Source organism: Orcinus orca, chromosome 15 (genome assembly GCF_937001465.1).
Source record: "Orcinus orca chromosome 15, mOrcOrc1.1, whole genome shotgun sequence".
NCBI classification, from domain to species: domain Eukaryota; kingdom Metazoa; phylum Chordata; class Mammalia; order Artiodactyla; family Delphinidae; genus Orcinus; species Orcinus orca.
In genome coordinates this window covers 87,573,305-87,591,372 of record NC_064573.1, presented here as the reverse complement: position 1 = coordinate 87,591,372, position 18,068 = coordinate 87,573,305, and the positions used below count along the sequence as shown (strand labels likewise).

At 50.9% G+C, this 18,068-nt stretch overlaps 1 protein-coding gene across 7 annotated transcripts in view; it reads left to right on the top strand.

Annotated features, from left to right (window-relative positions):
• Positions 1-18,068, top strand: part of RIMBP2 (RIMS binding protein 2) — a 262,379-nt gene that overhangs the window by 178,418 nt on the left and 65,893 nt on the right. For 6 of the 7 annotated variants that reach the window (XM_049697907.1, XM_049697906.1, XM_049697908.1 and 3 more), the window contains one exon: positions 9,556-9,660. In XM_049697907.1, coding sequence (XP_049553864.1) covers positions 9,559-9,660 — 102 coding nt within the window. In that variant the 5' untranslated portion in view covers positions 9,556-9,558. Of the gene's footprint in view, positions 1-9,555; positions 9,661-18,068 lie in introns of those variants that run through there. The other variant, XM_049697910.1, reaches the window with a different exon arrangement.

Below are 18,068 nucleotides of genomic sequence, written 5' to 3'. Positions count from 1 at the left end.
ATTCTGTCCAGTTCTTATTATTTACATATAGCCTTTAAAAATCCACAAGCCACAGTCTAACAGTTTTTTCCCATCATTTTGGAGACAAGGCTTAAAGTTACATGACATCATTGTAAAATACGAGACCAAAGGATTGTATCAGTTTCAGGTGTAACATCATGATTTGATATTTGTCTATGTTGCAAAACGATCACTGCCGTTAAGTCTAGTTAACATCCATCACTGTACCTATAGTTACAGAATTATTTTTCTTGTGATGAGAACTTTTAAGATCTACTCTCTTAGCAACTTGCAAGGTATAATTAACAAAAGGACTAAAGATTACTTGTTTAGTCGTATGAGTTCATATTGACTCTTGGTTATGCCAGTGTAGTGCAGAAACCTCTGCCGGGTGGCTCAAAGCTTTGTTTTCTGGACTCACCTGTTAGCCATAAGTTGTCTAGGGTCTCACCTCTCTGGAACTTTCCAGAAAGCAGAGCCAAAGCCCTTCTCTCCGGAATTCACCAGTGTCTATGCACGTGTGAGCCTGTCTGTCAACCTCCGATGAAGCACTGTTTTTCTGCGGGTGAGGAGGGACGTTCTAGTCTCAGGTCGTTCTCACAAGTAGTTCATCGGTGTAGGGCTTGTGCACCAAAGCCCGGGAGGGTCCTTTTTTCTGCCCTTCACCCTGTGCACCCTCCCTGAGGCAATGAGTGCAGAATGGACCTGCCATCTGGTTGGGACGTGGGGGAGGAGTGGAGGAGAAATAGAAGGAGAGACAGAAAGAAATATTAATATCTCAAAAATATGAACCTTGTAACGCTGTGGTTTTCTATGTGTGTTTCAACGTAGGCATATCTGCTGGCTCTATTTGGAAAGTCAGTGCTGTACTGGACGAAGCAATAGCATATCCTTATGCCAGGACATATGAGTATGTTGAGTGCGTGCGTGTGTTTTTGAGGCTTGTCTGTTTCTCCGCTTTAGCTGGTTCACAGATCTTACTAATGTTCAGCTCGCAGGTCCAACCCCATCCGTCGCCTGAGTTAATTTTTTCTCTCCACCGTCCACCTAACTCCACAGATTTCAGCCTTAAAAACCAATCTCTCTCTTATCTTTAGTTTACACTTTTTCTCACCATCCATTTAACTCTACTCTTCCTCAGTCTTCAAAGCCCACCTCCTAGAGGACATTGGACAAATGGGTGACACTCACCCTACCGGCATGGTTTCCCTCCGGGAGAGTTAGTTGATGTATCTGGTTCACAGTTTGGTGAAAATGTGGTGAGAATTGTATCTCCTCTAGTCTCTCCAAAGGCAGAATCTAGTTTCCTGACAGCCTCAGGGTGGATCTTCCATCCATAAGCATTGGTTGAATTCCATTTGGCAAACGTGAATCCGGCTTCTACCGCCTGTGGAGTGTGGGCATGGAAGAGACGTTCAGCGTCCAACTGAGAAAGTGAGAGTTACACAAAATAACTCAGAACAGAGCAAAGCCGATTATAGTCTATATGCAGAAGAATAATAATAGTGCCTATATAATAATAATGCATACATTATATGCAGAATAATAATAATGACAGTACATCTGTTATATGCAGAATAATGATAGCTACCGTCAGTGATGGAGAGACCAGAGGTGAGGGTGGGCTGGAGCCACGGGGAAATGTTCTGCATAAGGGACTTCACTGTCCTGTCATTTATGCCATCCCACTGTGTGCCAGAGACTGTGTTAGACCCTGGGGCGTATCAGCAGATGGAGATGAGTTCTCTAACCTCGTGGATCTCACAGATTAGCAGGGGGAGGGAAGACAGAGAATAAATAAACATATAAATAAACAAGATAATCTCTGGAGGGGATACATGCTGTGAAGGGCCAGCCATGTGAAGATGCAGGGACCAGCATTTCAGGCAGTGGAATGGCATATGCTAAGACATGGGGGTGGGGATGATCTTGACGTGACAGTGGAGCTGACCAGAGGCCAGCATGGCTAAGGCGTAGTGAAGGGATTAGGCAGAGAAGCGGCCCCATCACAGAGGAACCCATCAGCTGCAGCGAAGATTTTGAATGTTGTTCTAAGTGCAGTGGCAGTCATTGAGTGCTGGAAGCAGAAGACAGTGTATTAGTCAGGGTTCTCCAGAAACAGAACCAGTCGCATATACAGAGAGAGACATGGAGATACAAGAGGAGCTTTAGTCTAGGAATCGGCTCGTGCAATGATGGAGGCCGAGAAATCCCACGATCTGCCTGCCAGCTGCAGGCTGGAGAACCGGGAAAGCTGGTGGTGTAAATTCAGTCCGAGTTCAGAGGCCTGAGAATTCAGGGGCTGATGCCGTAAGTCCCAGTCTGACCCCCAAAGCACGAGATTCAGGAGGCTGATGTCCTAGGGCAGGAGAAATAGATGTCCTGGCTCAAGCAGAGAGCGTGAATCCCTCCTTCCCTCTGCCTCTCATTCCGTTCGGGTCCTAGGCAGATGGGATGGTGTCCTCTCACACGGGGGTGGGGTGGGGACCATCTGCTGTCCTCGGTTCCCCAATTCAAATGCTAGTCTCTTCCAGAAGCGCCCTCCCAGCCACACCCAGAGGTCATGCTTTCCCAGCTCTCCGGGCATCCTTCAGCTGAATATACAGAGAATTAGCCATCACAGATGGCCGTGTTTGGGAGAGAGCACCCTGGCCTCTCTTGGGGACCTGTCAGGTAGCAGGACCGATGGCAGGAAGACCAACTCCAAGTCTGCTTATGGTCCGGCCGAGGGGTGATAGCGGCCGGTCGGGCAGTGACGGCAGTGGACACGGAGAAAGGAGCCAATCCAGGAAGGGTTTTGGTGCAAATGCAAGATTTTCTAAAGCCTTGGACGCCGAGCAAAGGAGGGAAGGGGGCAAGAGTGACTCCTGGCTTTGGGCTGTAGGAACTGAGTGGCTGGTGGGGTCCTTGCTGGAACGGGGCAGCTGGGGACACAAGTGGCTGGAGAAAGAAGGTCAGAGTCTATTTTGGACAGGCTGAGTCTGAGCTTCCTCCTGTACGTCCACGTGGAGGTGAGGGGTGGACAGTTGGATATGAGTGTAGAGAGAAACATTTCATTTGGCAGCGTGAGTTTGTAAACAGCAGTTAAACTGTGATGTGGGATAAGATCCCGTAAAGAAAGAATGTCAACAGAGCAGCGGCCACTCCAGTGTTCAGAGATCAGACAGGAGTGGAGAGGAAGAGGGGACACCGGGCCAGCGTGGAGATCCCCGGGCCAGGAGCGGAGGGTGTTTCATGACCCTCCGCCATGTTACATGTTACATGCTGCTGAGACATGGGGTCCCTGGGCAGAGAAGTGACCGCTGGCTTGGACAGCAGGGAGCCCCTTGGTCATCTTGGCAGGAGGCTGCCGGCTGAGTGGTGGTAGGGGAGCCAAGGTGAAGAAGCTTTGAAGGGCGAGTGGGGTGTGAGGTCGTGGAGACAGTGAGTAGAGACACCCCGTAAGCAGTGTGTTGAGAAAAGAAGCAGATACATGGGCAGCTGCTGGAGGGGAACATGGCCTTGAAGGGACAGGTAGGATGTGGGAAGATGCAAAAGAAGCTAAAAAAGTTCCCAGCTAATCTTGTCCCCCGAGCTGCGACGCCCATCATAATTAACCTCAAACACCATGTCCCTCTGAGACAGGCTGAGACCTGGACCCTTTGCCGCAGTGCCTGCACCTGGACAAATGTCTCCTCAAGCAATAAAATACAAAGAAGCTATAAGGGACTAAAAATAACTGTGTGCATCTGCAGTTGGGGCAAATTATGGATAAAAAGATACAAAAAGACCCCCCCCCCCAAAAAAATCCAACTGCTACTTCTGAAGAGCCTGGAGGAAAAACAGGGTGTCAGGAGCAAAGGCAGGACACTGCGCAGGGCCCCTGCCCTCAACACCACCTAAGCGGTGCACATACCACCTGAGCTATCCTCTGCCCAGCCACCTGGACCCACGCCTACCCTCACCCCAGATAAGGAGCCGGCAAGGGAACCTGTTGTTTGTTTTTCGCTCCCCGCTGCTGCAGCAGAGGCCCCGCTAGAGCCTTGCGGGAATTTCTCGTCCGGCCTTCTATCAATTTCTGTTGATTAAGGAGGGCCAAGAACCCTGATCTGTAACACCCCCGAGGGGCATAGATTTTTACACATTTTCGTTTCCTGAAAACTACTTTATATTGACTTGGTCCCTCAGCCCGACGACAGCTATTTCCATCCCAGCTGTTCCATGCACCTGACCTACACACCCCCGTCTCCCTTTTGCCTCTAAGCAAGGAGCCCGCTCAGTGTCTGTGGCTCCTCTGTCCTTCAGTGACCCCGATGCCTGCGACAGCACGCCTGGAGCAATTTTGTATTCAGTTGGTCTTTCTAATGAATCCTCGTAAGGAAGATGGTTTCCTTCTTTCCACTAATAACTTCCCTCAAAGCTAAATAAAGATTACACAGGCTGCGTTTGGCACTGACCACTTCCGGAATAAACAGAAGCACAAAGATGAGCTGGAATGGCTGCCTAACTGTCCATCCCAACCAGGTTCGCTCTTTGGGAGCCTGAAAAAGTGGATCTGCCCCTGGTAGAGTTTCACGGTGAAGATGGCCACGGGGGAGAAGTGGCCTAAGGCCAGCAAAGGGTCAGTGGTCGGGCGGACCCTGGCTCTGTGGTTTGCCGTTCTTGGGATGGCTTCCAGGCTCTGCTGCAGCACCCTGTGTGGCCTTAAGCAAGGCGCTCAGCTTCCCTGAGTCTGTGGCCTGTTGTAACAGTGAGCACAGCACACAGCTCTCAGCACTGGGTGAGACAGGGCCTGGGACTCAGTAAGTGCTTACTGAATGGTAGCACATTTTGTTTAACTGCACCATCTTACCAGTGCCATCATCCTAGTCACTCACTGCCTTGCTGGTAGAGTCCCTGGTCACCGAATACCTTCTACCCCGACCCCCCTGCCCCGTGCACCTTGAGTTTTATACTGAAGTGGCATCCCGTGATACTTCATAACATGATGCTGTATTACATGATGCTGCGTTACGTGATGCTGCATTACGTGATGCTGCGTTACATGATGCTGCGTTACATGATGCTGAATTGCGTGATACTTCATAACATGATGCTCTGTTACACAATGCCAAATTACATCATGCTCTACCACATGGTACTGTATCACATGACACTTTATTACACGAAGCTGCATTACAGGGTCCTGCCTTACATGATACTGCACGAGGTCCATGGGAAGGGGTTTTCTTATATTCAGAGTGAAAGGTAATAGGCTTCGTAGATGCCAGGTACTACCCTAAGTCATGTCATATTCAAAACCCCTTTTCGAAGCAGGTGTTCATTCCTAATTAACTAATCAACATTGTTAACTACCCATCGGAAAGTTGATCCATATGCTAATAAACAGTTCATCCCGAAGAAGGAAATGAAGCCCAGAGAGGTTAAGTCACTAGCTAGAGGCAGCAGAGCTGGGATTTGAACCCAGGCAGTCTGGTTCTTGATCACCTCACCCTGCCCTTTTATTGACCTGAGATACCGGAAACACACCTCCACCATCACTGTCCCTGCAAAAGCACCTGCAAAAGCACCTGCTGGGGAATGTTCAGAAAATTCCCGGAGCTGGGCCGAGGCCAGTGTGGCTGGAACAGACTGGGCGGTCAGAGCTGAGTCCAAGGAGTCATGAGGGAAGATCACAACCGATGGCTTATTTACTGAGTGACCTGTCCAGGGCAGGGACCACAGCCTGAGACAGGAGCCTGTTTACATCCTAGGGAGGGGAAGCAGACAGTGGGCTAGTAAAGTGTGAAATATATTAGATGGTGAGAAGTGCTCTGGAGTGAAATAAAGCAGGGTGGAGAAAAAGATGCTGCAGGGGGGTTGGTTATAGTTTTAAATATGGCTTCACTGAGAAGGTGGTATTTGGGCAAAGCCTGGACTTTGAGAGAACAAGCGCTTCCAGTATTGGGGATGGGGTTAGAGTGTGACTGGCAGAGGGAACAGCATGTGCAAAGGCCCTGAGGTGGAAGTTTGCCTGGTCTTTGGAAAGAGTAGGAAAGCCCGGGTGTGTGTAGCAGAGCGGGAGAGGCGGGCAGAGTGCAGCCTCACCGCCACGGCAGCACTGCGGTCTTACTCTGTGTCATGAGGACCACTGAGGGGCTCTGAGCAGAGGAGGGGCACGACCCACCTTCTGGGTGCAAAGACCCCTCAGCCTGCGGCGGCCAGGGCTTGGCCTCAGGGTGGGCATCTGGCCAGTTTGGGCCAAAAAGACCAAAGGGGAAATCGTCAGGCACACTCTGGAAAGATGTTCCTCCTTGAAGTGATGGAGGATTAAAGGCTCCCTTTCCCTCCTGTGGGACATTGTCCGCACCAGAGAGCGGTGTCTGGAGCAGGGAACCTTCTGGAAGCTTCCTAGGAGCTCAGTGCAGCCCCCGTGCTCCACAGTCCTGTTAGCAGCCTGGCTCAGTGCCTCGGCTCGGTGGGAATGGGCGGCATCCAGGCGCCATGCTGTTCCCACGCCTGGACTCCACCCCCAGCCCTTCCTCGGGGAGCGGGGCGGAGCTCCGTCACCAGCCTCTGGTCTCCGCTTCTTCTTGGGGAGGCTCCGGCCACTTCAGTGAATACTGCCAGCCTCTGCTACACCTGCAGCTCCATAGCCCCCCCGTCCCACGCCGTATTTTTCTCCTTAACACTTAGGACCACCTGACACACTCCACATTGTTTGATATACGTGGGTAGGGTCTGTCTCTCCCTCTCGAGTGTAAACTCCAAGAGACTTGGTTTTGTGTGTGTTTGTCTTCACTGCCGTCACCTTCAGAACCCAGGGTGGTGACTGACACATGACAAGTACTTGGTAATTGTTTGTTGAATGAATGAACGAGAGCGAGTGAATGAGTGAGTCTTCATTATAGTATTGGATTGGCATTTCATCACAGGATTAGGCTATGTGAAATAGCCAGTCTTATAGGTCAAAATGATTGCATATCAACTTTAGTGGTTCAACCTAACGCTTCTTGTTGCAATTGACATTTCCTTGTTTATTTGCTTTGCTATGTCCTTTCTTACCCGCTCGCCCAATTAGAATGTCCATCCGTGGAGGCAGGACCCTGTTGTTCTTGATGCCCAGCGTCGTGGCACATGACAGGTACCCAGTAAATGTTGGTTGAATGAATAAATATACAGAAGTAAATGAATGAAGGAATGGAACAGAAATACTCCTCTCTAGAGCGAAAAGCCTCACACACACGGTCCCATCGACCCTCTGACAACCCCATGAAAGTTGGTGGAGGATAAGTACTAATGAACTCTAGTGCCCTTAAGAAGAAACCCAATACCAGACAAAAGTAATATCCCTCTGAGTCGGTGAGAAGTGTTTGTGGAAGAATTTCCAAAGCTTCTTGGAAGCTCAGAGAATTCCTGACATGTTTAAAGGCTCTGGGGGTTCGTCTTAGTGTTCCTGAAAATGCCTGGTGCCTTGGGCCACCGGTCGGGGAATCAGGGTGGGTTGGTGGTCGGCAGGGGGGAGTCGAATCTGCCACAAGAGGTCATTAGAAATTGCTAGGCCCAAGTTGGTAATCAGAGCTCCGCAGGGCCGGGAGAGCTGTGTTCAAGACTGGCTCTTGGGAAACTACGTAGCAATAACCCCTCTCCTGTCCAGGAAGGCGAGGCGCAGTCAGACCAGGAAGGCTGGAGACTGGAGCAGACGCAAGAAGTTGCATGTGTGCTGTTTCTCCTCCCGCCCGCATACAGACACAAACGGCCCATTCCAGTCCCAGCTCGGGGCAGGTTATAGTTATTGACAAACACACCCATTTCCACCTTTTCAGGGGATTTGGTTCATGTTTGAGGGGTTCTAACTTTCCAGGATCCTGGGTTCTGGTGAGAGTTTCCATAGCAACAGTGAAACCAGCACTCGTCCACCGAGGGGCTAAGAAATTGCAACTTCCCAGGGAAGTGAGACAGCAGAGGGGCTGCAAGGTTGTTTAGCCCCAAACTGGAGACAAAGCCAGAGCGTGATGTCGCCACGCATGTAACACGTGCAACACGGGCTGCAGGAAGACTTCACTTTTTAATGCAAAAAAAAAAAAAAAAGTAGAACTTTGGGATGTGAACCTGCAAAGCTTCCCCATCTGTGGTTAAAAGTGTTGAGTGCCAAGATCTTTCCCGGAAGGAAAGAGCTTTTGGTGGCAGTGGGTGGGATGGACTTGGGAAAAATGGTGAAGAGAATAAATTTGCCTCTCTGCCCTTATCTCTCTCCGAGACCCCTTCCCCAGCCTGGGGGATAAAAATAAGTAATAGAATTAAAACAAAATTTAAAAGTAATAATAATAAGTCATCAACAAATTCAAGCTAAGGAAGAAGGTATGTTAGGGTCCCTTCCCCATTATATCAAGGTATCTCCTGTCTGTATAACATGGGTCATGCCCTCGGATGTCAGGTCACAGGAAGGTGAGACTGGGTCTGCAGGGACAGCGGCAAAAAGGAGGCGTGTGCTCGGGAAGGGAAGAGCTCTGACTCAGCCTCTGCCAGCCCCTCCGGGTGGGACACATCGCTAACACTTTTGGGAAAAGATCCAGATTTTTAAAATGTTGATTGCTAAGCCATCTTTGGCATAGATCTCGTTATAAAAAAGAAATAGGAAAGAAAGAAGGGAGGGAGGGAGGGAGGGAAGGAGGGAGGGGAGGGGAGGGGAGGAAGCTGAATTCAAATGTTGTGCATTCCCTGTGATTCTGCCTGTGTGAAAGTCTATCCCACCCACGCCTTTTTACTACATGGTGTCATTTCTCATGTTTCCTCCCCACCAGGGTTCACAGGTGGTCACTGTTAGGGCCGGGGAGGTCCCGGTGTCCTGGGATGCTTGCTGGGGGGTTCTCCTGGGGGATGGCTTTGGGTGACAAGAAATCATCAGAGGTGGGGAGAAGATGCTCCGATCAGAGGAAGGGTCCAGCCCTGGGACTCCCTGCCTCGGTGGGACCTTTGCAGAGGGACAGATGAGGGGGCATTTGGACTTGTTGGGGCTGAGCACCCCGCTTCCCCAGGGCGAGCGGACAGGACCAAACCCTGAGATTCAGAGGCTCCACGGAGGCGTCCGATTTGCATCCCAGACGGCCACTCACCATGTGTGACAAACAAGGAAAACCTGGTGTGTCAGTTTTCCCATCTGTAGAATGGGGCTAGTTACAGTACCTCCCTCCTACGATTATTGTGGATGACATGAGTTAAATGGTAGTAAACAGCTTGGAACAGTACCCCTATGTAGGGAAAAGTCCATAGGTCTTGGCTGGTATTTGCAGAAGACCTGGGGGAAAAACACGGAGAGAAGGGAGGATTTTTTCCAAACAGGAAGAAGAGAGCTTCACCTCCACAGCACGGGAACCTACAGCTCTGCTCACGTGCTCCTGGCATGTAAACTAGAAAATGTGAAAACGGGGGAGGGAGGCTTGTGGGTGTGAGGGTTTCCCCGGCTGGTCCCTGCTGCCCTCGGGAGAAGCCGGGGATGCAGGCGGTGAGTCAGAGCGGGGAGCCGGCCGTGGGGACCCAGCACGCAGCTCCCTGCCGGGCGCTGGGCTGACCTGACCTGCCCTCCCCCCAACGCAGCACATGCGAGAGGCCGCGGAACGGCGGCAGCAGCTGCAGTTGGAGCATGAACAAGCCCTGGCCGTCCTCAGCGCCAAGCAGCAGGAAATCGACCTCCTGCAGAAGGTGAGCCGGGCTGAGGCTGGCGGCTGGGAGGACGCGGGCGGCGGAGGGGGCCTGGGTGCGGGTGGCTGGCTGCTCTCCTGAGCCCCTGCTCACAGGCTAGGGAGCGCCTGCCTCTCCTTCCTGGCGCGGAACGAGTCCCCGTGCTCTCTAGTTTCTCCTAGGTTGACTTGCGATTATGTTCTAAACTGCAAAAAAATCAAAGGAAAAGCTCTAACAGTCGATGCTGGCGAAATTGTAGGGAAAATGACACGCCTGTGGATTATGGAAAAGGGTATGAATTGCTTCAGCTCTGGGGGCAAGCAACCTGACAGCGTCAATGAAAGCTAAAAACACGGGTCTGTTTTGACCCTGCAACCCTCCATTCTGGGGATATGCCGAATATGCCCTGTAAGAAACACAGGAACCCGTTCACAATGATGGTTTGGTTTGGTCTGCAGTCCTGTAGCGTGGGCACAGGCAACGGGGTTAGATCGAATGCTCACCCCAGGGTGTGGTTGTGTGAATCGCGGGGCATCCGTACCACAGAGCAGCGCGACAGCCTTGAGAGGAATCATTTGGGTTTGCAGCTGCTCTCTTGGGGAGGTTTACATCACGGTTTGCTAAGTGAGCAAATCAAATTTCAGAGAAATATGTGCAGCGTGATCTCATGAACGAAGGACAAGAGGGAGAGAGAGAGACGGGGAGAGAAAGAGAGATGGGGAGAGAGAGAGACGGGGAGAGAGAGAGAGACGGGGAGAGAGAGAGGGACGGGGAGAGAGAGAGACGGGGAGAGAGAGAGAGACGGGGAGAGAGAGAGACGGGGAGAGAGAGAGAGAGACGGGGAGAGAGAGAGAGACGGGGAGAGAGAGAGAGACAGGGAGAGAGAGAGAGACAGGGAGAGATAGAGAGGGACGGAGAGAGAGAGAGAGAGACGGGGAGAGAGAGACGGGGAGAGAGAGAGAGAGAGACAGGGAGAGAGAGAGACGGAGAGAAAGAGAGAGACAGGGAGAGAGAGAGAGACAGGGAGAGATAGAGAGAGACAGGGAGAGAAAGAGAGAGACGGGGAGAGAAAGAGAGAGACAGGTAACACAGAAAGAAGAAAGAAAAGGAGAGAAATAAGGAGAGAGAAGAGGGGAGGAAGACGAAAGAACAGAAACCAGAGGGAGGGAGGCGGGGAGGGGATTGGGGCACTGAGCGGTTCAGAATGTGTATCCCCACGTCACTTGTGATGGTTTGGGGACCAGGAAAGTTCATTCCTGCCCCATCCTTAGTCACAGGCCTCGGTCCTCTTGGCCCTCTCCAAATGCGTCTGAGGATTCCTCTTTCAGAGCCATGGGTCTTGGGTCCCTGTGTCTATCTCTCACTGCGTTTCTTTCCCAAAGCCCGGTGCCCCCCACCCGTGGGAGGGCAGCCGGCCTTTCCAGCCAGAGCACAGTGTGACTGTTGGCACAGGTGCTGGTCCCAGACGCCACCCGGCGCCAGATGGGATGCGCGGCAGACACCTCTTCCTCCAGTCAGTGGGTCCTTCCATCCCCCGACAGTCCCTCCAGGTCTTTGATCTCAAATAAAGGACACGATGGCTTACCCTGCCTGGGTTGTGACCCCTATCTGTCAGAGTGGCTTTTCTGCTCCCGAGTTTATTAGCGGAGCGTGTGGCATCGGGCAGGTAACTTCTGATGCTGTTTCTGTTATCATTTATGGAGACCTCGCGCTAAGGATAGATTTCATCGGGCCGGTGCGATGGACAGAGTTGCAGTCCTTGTGACCTGTCATAGTGAGTTGGCTGGCCCACTGAGCAGCGGTGTTTCATTAGATGCTATCCAGAAAGGATATTGCTGGGAGATGCAGACAGTGATGTTACTCTTATCTTCTCCTGCCATGTGTGAGGGACCTTTCGGTGCCTGGAGATACCTGCCTGGTATGCGCGCTCCTTCACAGCCTCCCCAGAAGCCATGCCCCCAGGCTGGGAATTTCTAGGACAGACAATACGCCGACAGAAATACAAGTATTGTCCAGCAAGGGAGACAGGTCGGATTTTCTCAGCAGAGCATCATTTTCCATGAGCTTGGAGTTTCATTTACGAAGCACTTGATGCCGGGGAAAGTGCACTAGAGCCAGGTCCGTCATTCAGCTCCCAGTGTCCCCTGAGCACCGTCCAGCTTCTTTTGCTTCATTTTCCCCCTGTGTTCATCCTTGTCTCTATTTTGGACACACGGATGCTTCATCAGTGGGGGAGCACAGGAAGAAAAACTAATGAAGGATGAATGTGTCAACTTCGTAATTTCTTAGAGCTCTGATTTTTTTTTTTTAAAAAAAGTGTTAGAAGAGAAAGGTTGAGACTTGAATGGAGCAAAGACCGATGAGTTCTCTCCAGCGTTTGCGCGTCCGTTTGATTTACAGCACGGATGGCCCTCGTGTTGCACCTGCTGCCCTGATCCCTCCTTCCTTCCCTCCTTCCTTCCTTTCTTCTTTCCTTCCTTCCTTCCTTCTTTCCTTCCTTCCTTCCTTCTTTCCTTCCTTCTTTCCTTCCTTCCTTCCTTCCTTCCCTTCCTTCCTTCCTTCCTTCCCTCCTTCCTTCCTTCCTTCCTTCCTTCCTTCCTTCAGCAAACGTTTGCAGGCTGCCACCTATGTGTTGGCTGCTCAGCCATTGTTCTGAAAACTGGGAATACAGTGCAGGGTAGGACAAGACCTCTGCCTTACAGAGTGAGAGTAAGTGAACAAGTACACGAAGAATTCAATAAGTTCAGATCAAGAAAATGCCATGAAGGAAAACACATGAATGAGAGAATGAATGAAGTGAGAGGTTGATGAGGGCAACGGCTTTAGATGGGGTGAAGTTGAAATGTGTGGCTGGCACCCGTTATGCAAGTGCTCACGTCGTATGGAAGGACAGTCTAGCCCTTGTCCCCCCACCTCAATAAAAGTCACCAGAGCTCTCTGAGTTCCAGTTTGATTCTCATGAGACCACAGTGTGCGATATCTCCAAGGGGCCGCCTATTCTCTCTGACTACAACTCCCATTATTTCTTTTTTTTTTTAAATTGAAGTATAGTTGATATACATCGTTGTGTTAATTTCTGTTGCACAGCAAAGTGATTCATTTACACACACGCACATTCTTTTTCTTAATATTCTTTCCCACTATGGTTTATCATAGGATACTGGATATAGTTCTCTGTGCTCTACAGTAGGACCTTGTTTACCCACGCCATAGATGAGCCTGCCTCTGCTAATCCCAGCCTCCCACTCCATCCCTCCCCCAACGCCCTCCCCCTTGGCAACCGCCAGTCTGTTCTACAGGTCTGTGAGTCCATTTCTGTTGTGCAGATACGTCCATCTGTGTCGTATTTTAGATTCCACGTGTAAGTGATATCCTATGGTGTTTGTCTTTCTCTGTCTGACTTGCTTCACTTCGTATGATCACCTCTAGTTGCATCCGTGCTGTTGAAAATCCCAATATTTCTTGAACCCACTCCCATGGGCCCCACCTTCATCTCCCCAGTGCCGTGGCTCTTGTTCAGTCACCCGGGACGTCCTGCTCAGTGGTTAGTGCCCTGCCCTCATCCTCTTTGACCCAGAGGCACAGTTTGAGGGGGTCCACCTCCCCACCCCCCAGGCTCCCAGGGCCCCACCCTCTTCCAGCTTTCCTCCTTCCCCACAGACGCCCTTAAACATCCCCAAGAATCAGTCCGCAAGCCACGTCTCTTCTTGACCTACACTCGCTAGGTCCCCGTGGGATTGAATGCCACCTGTGTGCCAGCCTCCAGATTCGGTTCTCCAAGTCACATTCTGCCTCTGAACCCCACTTCTTTTGTCCAACTAGACATCCAGCTTGGACGATCTCAAGCGTCATGTCCCCAGTTGAATTCTGTTCCGTCCTCCGCAATGCGTGCTCCGCACACGACCTGTCAGGCTCTGCAAAGGGCAGCATTTCCCTTTTGTACCGCTTTTCCTTTTCCCTGGAGTGAATTGCCTCCTACTGTGTGTTTGCTCCGTCCTCTGTGTACCCGTCACTCCCCTGTTCCTAAACCTTCTGCCAGAGCTGTAGAATTCCTCTCGACATGTCCTGCTCCAGGGGACGTTTTAATTCCATTTCCCCTGAGACGTCCTGCCTGGAGCCCGGCCTCTTCTTCCTGTGCAGGCTGGTGGCCGGAGGCCAAATCCGAGCTGGGCCTGGAAATTTCCTTCGCCGTCACCTTGGGAATTCCCGTCACACCTTTCTGTACTTTGTTGGATCCGCTGCCTCCTGGATCCCATACTATATTTTTTTCTTGATGGACAGGATGTGTCTAAGGAAGCTATTTTCCCACGAAATGTAGGTGGATTTTTTGACATTTTACACTCCTTGGAGATCCCTTGGTGGTTTCAGCCTCACCTCTGGACCTGGCCACCCTAAGGAAGGTCTGGGCATTCAGCCAGCTGGAAGGTCAGGCGCCTGGAACCTTCCCCAGGGAGCCTCTCCCCCCGGAGGCTCAGCTCATCCCTCCGCTCAATACGGTGGTTGGCAGAAGCAGGTGAAGGAATGTGCAAGTGGAAACACTTGTTCGGTTAAAGAATGAACGAATGATCAAACTGCCCGAGGCTATTCTAATGGGAATCAAGGTAAGATAGGGCCATCAGCCACCCCTTATCTCTGGTAGCTGGTGGAGGCGTAGCTTAAAAATTCAAAGTCCAAGCAGAGCGAGTCCCATCTACGAGGACTTCTCCACGAGACGCCTGCTCGTGGAGATCGGGGTGCCAGGGGCTGAGGGAAGCATCCTCACTTCCATTCATTCAGAAAGAGCTCCTGAGCATCCTGTGTCAGCCACGCGTAGGGGCTAAGGCACGGCCGTGAGCGTGCGCGAGGCTGTGCACGTAGGCTGTGGACCGTGGCGATAATACTAAAAGCTACGCCGTGAACATTTGCTCTAAGTGCAGCACGCTCTGGGCCCAGTACCTGGAATGCACGTGTCGCCGTCTTGAAGTCCCCGCCTGCCTCTGTCTCCTCCTGTCCTGTGTCACTCTCCGCCCAGAATGCCTGGTCCCCAGATCATGGCAGAGCTGGCTTACTGCTGTCACTGAGGTCTCCACCTGGCCTCCCGCCAGCGCTGCTGCTCTCTGCCGCCTCACCCCGTGTAGTGGTGCCACTTGCTCTCTGATGTACCTATTTGCCTATTGCCTGCGCTCCCAGAACATTGCCTGCCGCAGAGCAGGTACTCAACAGTGATGCTTGGCAACTGAATGAATGGATGAATGAATGGATGAATTACTGGGGGAACGAATGAATGAATGAATGGAGATGCTTGGGAACATTGAATGAATGAATGAATGGATGAATTAGTGGGGGAATGAATGAATGAATAAATGGAGATGCTTGGGAACTTTGAATGAATGGATGAATTAGTGGGGGAACGAATGAGTGAATAAATGGAGATGCTTGGGAACTTTGAATGAATGAATGGATGAATTACTGGGGGAATGAATGAGTGAATAAATGGAGATGCTTGGGAACTTTGAATGAATGGATGGATGAATGGATGAATTAGTAGGGGAATGAATGAATGAATAAATGGAGGTGCTTGGCAACTTTGAGTGAATGAATGGATGAACGAATGGGAGACCTAGTAAGATTCCATCCACTGATGTAGTTCGTGGTCATATGAAATTACCAGGATAACTGATGGTTAAGTTCTAGGCAATCCTCTATGCATGTCTGTTGAATGCATGAGTGGCGGCAGCGGTCAGCCGTCACCCGGAACCTGTGGGATGCGGGTCCCCTTACATGCAGGACCTGGAGGCCTGACTCCGACCCCGATGTCTCTAGGGAAACGGCGACCGGAGTCCAGCTGCTTTAGCTGCTTCGGATTTCCAGTTTCTCGTGCGGGTTACATCTTTGTCTTATTACAATTAGCAGCTATAATAATCCAGATGTATGAGCAAAAGAGTTTTTCCACATTTAAAATTCGTCCGCAGATTTGATCAATGTGACTGTCCTTTCAAATTCCTCCCGTGTGGGAAATGAAGGCTCCAGGTTTAAGGCCATTACTGACACGTGGGTTGCTAAAAGAAGCCAAACTCCCCCCACATCTCGTAAGAGCGCTTTGCCTCCATGGCAAGTGCTCCCCTTGGATGTGTTGGATTTAGTCGTTGTACGTGGATGGTGGGAGAGGGGATCACAGGCTGACCCTCCGAGTTCGTTCAGTTCTTGTTTTCTCCTATGACACATGCCTGGAATATTGGTTCATGGCTTCCTCAGCTCTATGGAACTCAGGGACCTGAGTTGAGGGTCTGGATAGCCCTCAGTCTGGAGTCCATGAATCGCGTTCACTTTTCTGTGGAGCTGAGATTAACGGCACCCACAAATGACCGCCCCCCTGCTCATACCAACCAGCATGCACACTCCCAACCCCATCACCAAGGTGCTTGGGTCCTTATTATTCTGAGTATTACGTGTCCAGTCTGTCTGAGCCGCATGTCCAGAGCTTCGGCAGCGGGAAAGCTGCATCCCCTCTACACAGCTATGCCTCCCCTGAAACAAATGTGCTTGCTGCGGTGTCATCCCACCCCCTGGACATTTGATCCCCCGGATGACGGGCCCCTACTTCTGACAGCAGGACTGCGGGCCTCCCTAGGAGTCACGGTCCCTCTCAAATTCACCGTGTTCCGTAGGAAACCGTGTCTGCGTGAAGATCTCAGCTTCCCCCGTGCGCTGGCAGCGGCCCCCGAAGTGGGGGGGGCCCAGCTTAGGCTGTTGCTTAGATCCTGCAAGGCTTCAGTGCTGCCAGTTTTAACTGTTAATTTTAACCATCTATTCTGATTGCCCAAATGGCCAGCTTGCAAGTAGCCTACAAAAACGAACTCCTGACTTTCACTTGAAGCCAGAAACGAAGTTGTCGCTGCCAGCTTGGCTCTGTCTTAACAGCCTGCGATGGCGTTTTGAGTTGTTCTTCATTCTGCCATTTGAAAACTATCTTTGCCTCAAGTGGCTCAATGATGGTGTTATTTATATAATCCTTGTATGTTCTCTGGTTGTTTGTCTTTTTTTCCTATTTCGTGATTTATTGTCCCTCTTGTTGTTTTTGCTTTGAAAGGAATAATTTTGAGCCTTTGAAGACGGAGCTGAATTCAAGAATGGTCTAGTTAATTTGCTGGGTTCTATTCACTTCCCCAGCTCTTAACAGCCTCATTGGAAATATGTGAGAATGAAATGCATATGAATGAACTCTATGGAAATCTCAGGCTACTTTTCGCTTTTAGTCTGTGCTGGAGAAGCCAAGCCCTTCCCTCTTTCCGACTCACGGAAGTTTTCAAGTGAGAAGCAGAAGCTGTTAAGATAGCTCTCACTGGCTTATTTATGATGTGACCTCTTCTCCTCATTATTCTCCAGGCACCTGGAGAAAAATATACCTCCAGAAATGAGAATTCTAAATGTGAATCTCAGTTTAATACATGGATTCTCCCTTAGTGCTCAGTGTTTAGAGGCAGCTACCCTATAGCATCAGGAGAACATCTCAAAACGTTTGTGAGACCTGGGAGACCACTCTGATGGGAGGCATCAAGGTGGTGATGTGGGGACAGGCCTTCCTCCTCCGTCTTATGACACCCGCACCCTCTCACTAAATTTTGGTGTCTCCAACTTTAAAACGGGGGGTGTCGTGCCTTCAGCAATTGACGGTTGTGCTCCTTAGGACTCTTGGTTTCAAGTGACAAAAAACACAAGAAGAGAATTTCGGTTGTACACGCAACTGAAAATCTAGCTTCAGATGCGGTTGGGTCTAGGGTCCAGATCAAGCTGGCTTCAGGCATGGTTGAACCCAGCACCTCCCGAATCCCATCAGACCTCCGTGGCTCTCCTGCCTCTGCTCTCCCTTGGCTTCATTTCTGGTCTCCACGTCAAGGCCCCTGGCTGCTCCAAGGTTGCCCCTCATGGTGGCAAGGTGGCCGCAGCTGCTCCAGACTCTCCTCCACTCGGCCTCAAGTTCCAAAGGCGAGGGGCCTCCCTTCCTCCCAGCATTCCCAGGCAGAGTCTCTTTGTTGTAACTGGATCATGCACTCACCCACTAACCCATCACTGTGAGTCTAGAACCTTGCTCATGTACTCAGTGCATCCCCAGCAAAGTCAGGACCTCTTCCCAGGACATAGTTCCAGGCAGGTAAACACGACAGATATTTACTGTCATCACAGTATTAGAACTTCAGGGTCCGTGAGGACAGGAAATAATGATGTTGCATCTCAGGTTTGTGTGAACTTACCATGTGGCCTGGGCAGCAGCCGTCCTGAGAAATTTCTTTGGTGAAACTTGTACAATTTCTTATTCTGTGGAGCTGATGGCTTTGTGTCAGATAATTTGAAGAAGGCAGCCCCCCTGCTACAGCTGAGGGCCTGGGCGCTCAGGACCACCCGGGCAGCTCCTTCTCAGGACCTGGTGGGATTTCAGCAGACCTTCGTTT